The 6444-nt window shown below is 40.9% G+C and overlaps 1 protein-coding gene across 1 annotated transcript; it reads right to left on the reverse strand.

Annotated features, from left to right (window-relative positions):
- Positions 1 to 1307: 1307 nt before the first annotated feature.
- On the reverse strand, positions 1308 to 4612 carry SAYSD1 (SAYSVFN motif domain containing 1). Its single transcript, XM_034427280.3, has 2 exons — positions 4373 to 4612; positions 1308 to 1873 (listed from the first exon to the last, which is right to left on the reverse strand). Exons 1-2 carry the CDS (start codon positions 4502 to 4504, stop codon positions 1538 to 1540), a joined length of 468 nt encoding a protein of 155 aa, XP_034283171.1. The 5' UTR covers positions 4505 to 4612; the 3' UTR covers positions 1308 to 1537.
- Positions 4613 to 6444: the final 1832 nt, after the last annotated feature.

The following is a 6444-nucleotide window of genomic DNA, read 5'->3' on the forward strand; positions in this document are numbered from 1 at the left end:
GCCTTAGGTTAAAAAAACAACAACAGCTGGGTGACTTGGGCCACTCACTTTCTATCAACCTCGAAAGGAGGAAATGGCAAACCACTTCTGAAATCTTGCCAAGAAAACTGCATGGCCTTATCCATATAGTCACCAGGAATCATGACAGATTCAAAGGCACAAACAAATCCAAATTCTAGGTAGTTCTTGACAATGGTAATTGGGACCGGAAATTATATCACTAAGCAATGCAATCATAAAGAGCATCCACGTTGCTTAGCAACGGCAATCCCTGCAGTCCAGGTTGCTGCCATTAACTGAACCCCATGGTCCTTATGTGAGGCAATTTCCTGCCAGCTTCTCAATCAGTGGAGAAGCCAGCAAGAACATGTAAGTCCCAGGCCAGCAAGCAGGTAAAAGTCTGCTGCTAGGTAGTGAAGGGAACAAGGAGGTGAGTAGAGAAGCCAGAAGGGAAGTTTGCAAAATCACAACACAAATTCCCAGAGCACTGAGCAACCAGCTGTGTCCAATCACAATCACATGATTGTGAGGTTGCTGGGATGGACAGAACTTTGAGGACCAGTGATTCATTCAGCAGGGTCAGAACTTTGATCACTGAACAAATAGTCATAGGTACAGGACTATCTGTAAACTGATCCACATTCATTTGATATATTTAAGGCATAGACTGCTTATGTGTGAAAAGGATGCTTATACCACTTACGAAAAGAATGCCTTTAGAATTGGGAATCTCAATAGCCTTAGAGAAAAAAGTTTGGTCATGTATAGCTACTGATTAGAATAACATTAAATGTCAGAACTACACACTTGGTTTTGGTTAAGTTTGCTGAATTTCAAAATTAATCTAGGCTGAATGAAAATTATACACGATATGCAAAGGTCTATATCCTATCAACGAGACAAGTACAAATGAAGAATTTCTATATTGGGCTGCTACCCTATTGTTGTCAAATATAGGCAACATTCAGATTAAATCAGAAACCAGTTTCCTTTGCAAAGATCAATATGTAAAATATTGTTACTTCTTACTTATTTCAAAAGATACTATAATTAGATGGCAAAACACTAATATAAATGTGAAGTAAACCTACTGAAATCATGGGGTTCATAATTTGTGAACTAGTCTGGATTAAACCCTCTTCTTCTAAGTCAAAGAAAGTGTGTTGAATACTCTTAAACTGCTTCGTGAGAAAATGGAGCAGGCAACGTTTTTGCAATTTTTGGGTTCTCCAATACACTAACAGCTATAGTTATCCCATTATTTCCAAGCCTGCTTCTCATTAGAAACATTCAAACAACTATTTGGATAAGTTTTTCTTCATTTTATTTGTCTATCAGGTGTTCAAAAAGCTTAACAATGGATGTCTGACAAAGTTTACATAGCCATCCTTTCTCTTAACACTAGAAACAGAATTCACATCTTCAGTGTTTTTTAAAAATAAAAAAATGTTGCAGAATATCACAAGAAATTGAACAAACAAATTATTCTCTGTAATTCATGAGCAGGTTAAGCATACAATAATGAATTTTAGTCTATTTATCTCTCAATTAAAGGCCGATACTGTAATTCCCTCTCAAACTGTTCTGCTGTGAGAGTTCCTTGGATAGCTTCACAGCCAGGATTAAATACAGAATATGCACTTTTTTCTCCAGGCTGCCTTTCCCTAGGACCACGAGTTCCTACATAGATCCAATAAAACATAGACAGAACAAAATATGGCAAACCAAACTCCAGTTCCACAAACAGTCCAAGTAGGACCAACCAGAGAAGAAACTTGAGAAAGAGTTCATTCTTTAGTACATAATGGATCCACCGTGGCAGAGGAGATGTAATGATTTGGGCCTCATGGTTTTCTGATCTTTGACCGGATTCCTGGGAAATAAAATAAAAATAACTGGATTATACATTTGGATTGTCATGACCTTGCTGAAATGCATAATAAAAACATACCTACAACTTTCTCAGTTTTTGCCCTTGCTTTTAATCCTTTCATTCTTTCTTCAAATAATTGTTTTCCAATAGTTTAATTCAGTTTCTATACAATCAAGACATTTCAATGTATTGTTTTTCTACTGGTCACTCAATTTTATATTCTAAAGTTGTTTTTCTAGATATTTCAAGATGCAAGTCTTCCATATGCCATCATCAGCTACCAGATGGACAAACTACCAACTTCTACTGCCCATCAAGCCATTCAGATCTTTACACAACAATTTTCTCCAAGAATTCCCACAAGTCCTGGCACCGGAAAAGTACTAGCAAAATTTTGTTCCATTGCTAGCTGCTCCCACACAACAAGTGTTGTTTGGCTGGCTACCGTCATTCATGTTTGATAGGTATATTCTGTGCTGTTAGGTCTTTGCAATGAATTCTGTAAAGGGATGGCTTGGATTTTTCTTCTCTTGAAAAAATAATAATAAGCTCTAACTGGGTTTTGGTGTTCTCATAGCATAGTTGTGTGGGTGGATTTTAATTCTACCCTATGCAAAACTGGCTCCACTTTTAACCCCAGGAGTTAGTTGGCTGGGCCAACTGACCCCTTTTTCGTGTTCCCATGATACACTGATCACTCCACTGACGCAATTTTAACATGTTGGAAGAGCAAGGTCAGTGCATGGAATTAAACAAAAGAAGGCCCTCCTTCCAATATTTATTTATTCCATTTAAGTGAGTGCATGCTGCTGGAAAATAGTCACGTTCGTTTTTCTGGAATAGCACTTATTAAAAAAATCCTGAGAACTTTTTAAAATTGCACGGTGGCCATAGTGTTAAACTGAATTATTACTTTCCCCTACAACGCTGAGATTAAAACTTCTTTCTCTTCCATGGCAGAATAAATATTAAATTCAGTCTCGTGTTACAGGAAGTACTGGAGCGAAGCTAGATTACGAAGAAAAGTTATCTTAATTAGTAACATTTCATTAGAAGTAAATATATAGTACTACCATTAATTAGTAACATTCATTATAAGGAAATATATTGTATTACCATTATATTATAATGAAAACAATAAGGCTTAGATCTGATTCTTATGTGCCTGTTCAATAATCATGGATTATTTAAGTGGCTATGAGCTCTTTTGTCAGACAAGTGTTAATCAAGTACAAGGCTAAATTTATATCCCTAACTATTCAACATCCTTTCAACCACCAATATTTAGTAGTAAACTATCAGTGCCTATAAGCCTTTCACAACTTTTGATTTAAAATTTTACTAACTTGCTTTCCAATAAGTTATCACCTGCTGACTGACAGCATGGTGTGTGATACCATTTTGGATACACATCACAATTTTTTGTATAATACAGTGGCTTGTTTTGGACTCTAATATCTATAAAAGACTAAGATGCTACATAAAATTAGACCATTTAAGATGTTTGGGCAAAAGGCTTCATAGTAGGCATTAGATCAGTTTCCCTTAAAAATCATGAAAGAACTATAGCCTGCAGCTGATAAGAACTACCAGTATTCAGTGCCAGAAATCCCAAGGAACTACAGTATGCAATCTAGATGTTCCCAAAAGTATCAATGCCTCTCTCTTTCTTACCATAATGATATACATTTAATAACTAATATAATGAATGAAATATAGCTGTACCAAAAAGAGTCACACCTGGCCATGCTGCTTGGCCACAGGCAAATTATTAGCAATCAAGCCTATCCACCCTCATAGAGACAGTGTAGATGTAGTCCCAACAAAAATACAAAGGGGAAGAAGAGCATCAAACTCTTCCTTTATCTCTGGATGAAATGCAGAATTAGCAAAAGCCCCTTTTGCAAGAAAAACAAGTACATGTGCATATGCAATTTCCAACTACAGCCTTTGCAGGGACAATAATCATTTTTTTTTTTTTACTGGCATTGGAGAAATCCACAGAGCAAGACAATTTCAAAGGTGGCAGTATCTGGCTGATCTCTACTGATGCTGAAAAAATAAGGTTAGACCTGGTTAGTTCTGGAGAGACCACCAGGAAATCAAAGACTGGGGCACTGGAAAAAGGGGGCCAGCAAAAAATGTCTACCTGTCCATTATGAACTACCTGTCCATACAGGCACCAGGTACGGAGACTTTTAAGGCAGATCTAAGGTATTGGGGGGGGGGGGTTTAGACAAGTCAGGGCACTGTATTATTATTGGATTCCCTCCAGGAACAAGGTTCTAGCCTAGCGTTAAAAGTTTTCTTATACGCAACATCGCCCCCTTCAGGGAGGCAAAAAAGATGCAATCGTAGGACTAGCTCTGACGGGATGTGGCACGGAAGCAGCTGCCCAATGCGCCTGGCTCCGTTGTCCATGTCTGCGGGACTGGGGGGAAAAAACCAGCAAAGGGGAACTTGGCAACCACCGTTCTCGGGGCGTAGAAACGCACCGACCTCCGTCGGAGCCTGGGCTGAGGCCCTGTCCCCGGTCTCGGTGGCGGCAGGGTTTCCCGAAACGGGCTCAACGCGAGTCGGGGAGCTAGAAGCGCGGCGATTCGCCCGGAACTCGGCCAGCTTCTGCTCCATCCCGCCGAGGCAAGGAGAACAATTGCCGGTAGCCAAAAGTCGGCAGCGCCCGGTCGGCTTTCGCCGTGGTTCACCGGCGGAAGAGGCGGGCAGAGCCAGGTGGGATGGCCGGCTTGGAGAGGACCGCCCCTGGGCGGCTCGGCGACTCAGCGGAGGGGAGAAAGGGGGACGGGCCGTCCGCCAGCTGCCTCGTCTTTGGCGAGCTGGACGCGGCTGTCCCGCCCGAGGGCGAAAGGCGGAACGCTTGGAGGAGGCGCTGCGTTGCGCTTGGAGGAGCAGCTGGTTGCGCCGCTTGAACAGCAGCTTGGCGATCTTGCGCCCGATCCCAGAGGGATCCCAAGGGAGTAAACTGCTGCTGGCCTTGCTTGCATTACTTTGTGCGCTGTCCCCCGGGGGGCGCAAGGACGGCCAGCTTCTCTTCTTTAAGGTTACCCTAGTTCAGTTTTCAAAAAAGAGGGGCGGTCTGCAGAGGTCCTTTTCTTTTCCTCCCTCCAACTCTCTTGCAAATAATAGTAACAGCAAAACAAAGCTTTAGGGGATATTAGCTTCGAAGGAGCTCCTGTGTAGTAAATGTCAGTGTTGCACAAAAGTTGTGTGCCTATTATAGAGTGAGTTAGAGATCCAGGGTAGTGGGGTAGTGGTTAAGGCATCCGACTAGACCTGAGTTCTATTTTGCCTCAGGCACAAAGCTAGCTGGGTGGGCCAGTCACTTTCTCTCAGCCTTAGGAAGGAAGCAGTGACAAATCACTTTAGAAAAACCTTGCCCAGAAAAACAACAACCCTGCAGGGACTTGTCCAGGCAATCACCAGGAATCAACCCTCACTTGAAGGCACACAAAAAGTAAAATAAAGGATGGATTATTGGAATGCAACGTTTTTCCATATTTTAATGTCTTTGGTCTGTATTTAACAGTCCATATAGATCTAGAACAGAGGTCTTCAAACTTGGCAACTTTAAGACTTGTGGACTTCAACTCCCAGAATTCTCCAGCCAGCATAGCTGGCTGGAGAATTCTGGGAGTTGAAGTCCACAAGTCTTAAAGCTGCCAAGTTTGGGGACCCCTGATCTAGAGGCTTATCATTGTTATCCTCAGGCACTGTGCAGAGCACATTGGACAGCAAGTGTTTTCCAGTGGTTCTGATCATTTGTGGCATCTTTGGCATTGTCCCAAGGGACATTAATAATCTTAAGATCTTAAGTGTTTGGCACCAAGTTTTCTAAGGGCGGCCACATTTCCCCTTTCCTTCAGGAAAGAGATTTCCAGGAGGCTAGACTATCCGATTGATAATGAAGTAGTATTTCATGCTACGTTCTTAGTCTCTGCCTTGGAAGATACATTGGTTATTCTTATGTATTTCTGTTTTCTTTTCTTTGTAATATTAAAATAATTGGACAGAAGCTTAATTGAATTAATTGGAAAGTACATGAATATGCTTCAGATGTGCAAAATAGGTAGACATTCAAGAGAGATAGAAGATTTTGAGATAAGTAAAAGTATACAATTCTGCATCTACTGGGGCTATGTGTAAAAAACTACCATATATCTTGGGATTGACAAAATGCAACCATATTCACACGGATCAGGGGAAGGTAACATAAAGTAGGCTAGGATAGTTAACCGGAACAAAAGGCCAATGTTAGCATGAACTAAACTAAACTCAAATATAAAATTGTAGAAATAAGGCAAGGCGAACTCTGTCTCATTGTTAGATGTGGTTAATTGTCCAAATGACTGAACGATTTCCAAGGAGTTTTATCAAAATTGGTATCTTGCCATTGGTTGAGAAGTTAGCATTCTATTCTTTCTTTAGAGAAAGACAGAGAAGCTGTCTTTCTCTATAGAAGGTAAAATAATAAAAGCCTTACTGTATCTAGGTCAACCTTCTATGTCACATACTGGTCAATCGGATGAATTTGGGAAGCCCAAAAAATTGAACAG

This window comes from Pantherophis guttatus, chromosome 1, assembly GCF_059756535.1.
Source record: "Pantherophis guttatus breed Tessera chromosome 1, ASM5975653v1, whole genome shotgun sequence".
In the NCBI taxonomy this organism is placed as follows: Eukaryota; Metazoa; Chordata; class Lepidosauria; order Squamata; family Colubridae; genus Pantherophis; species Pantherophis guttatus.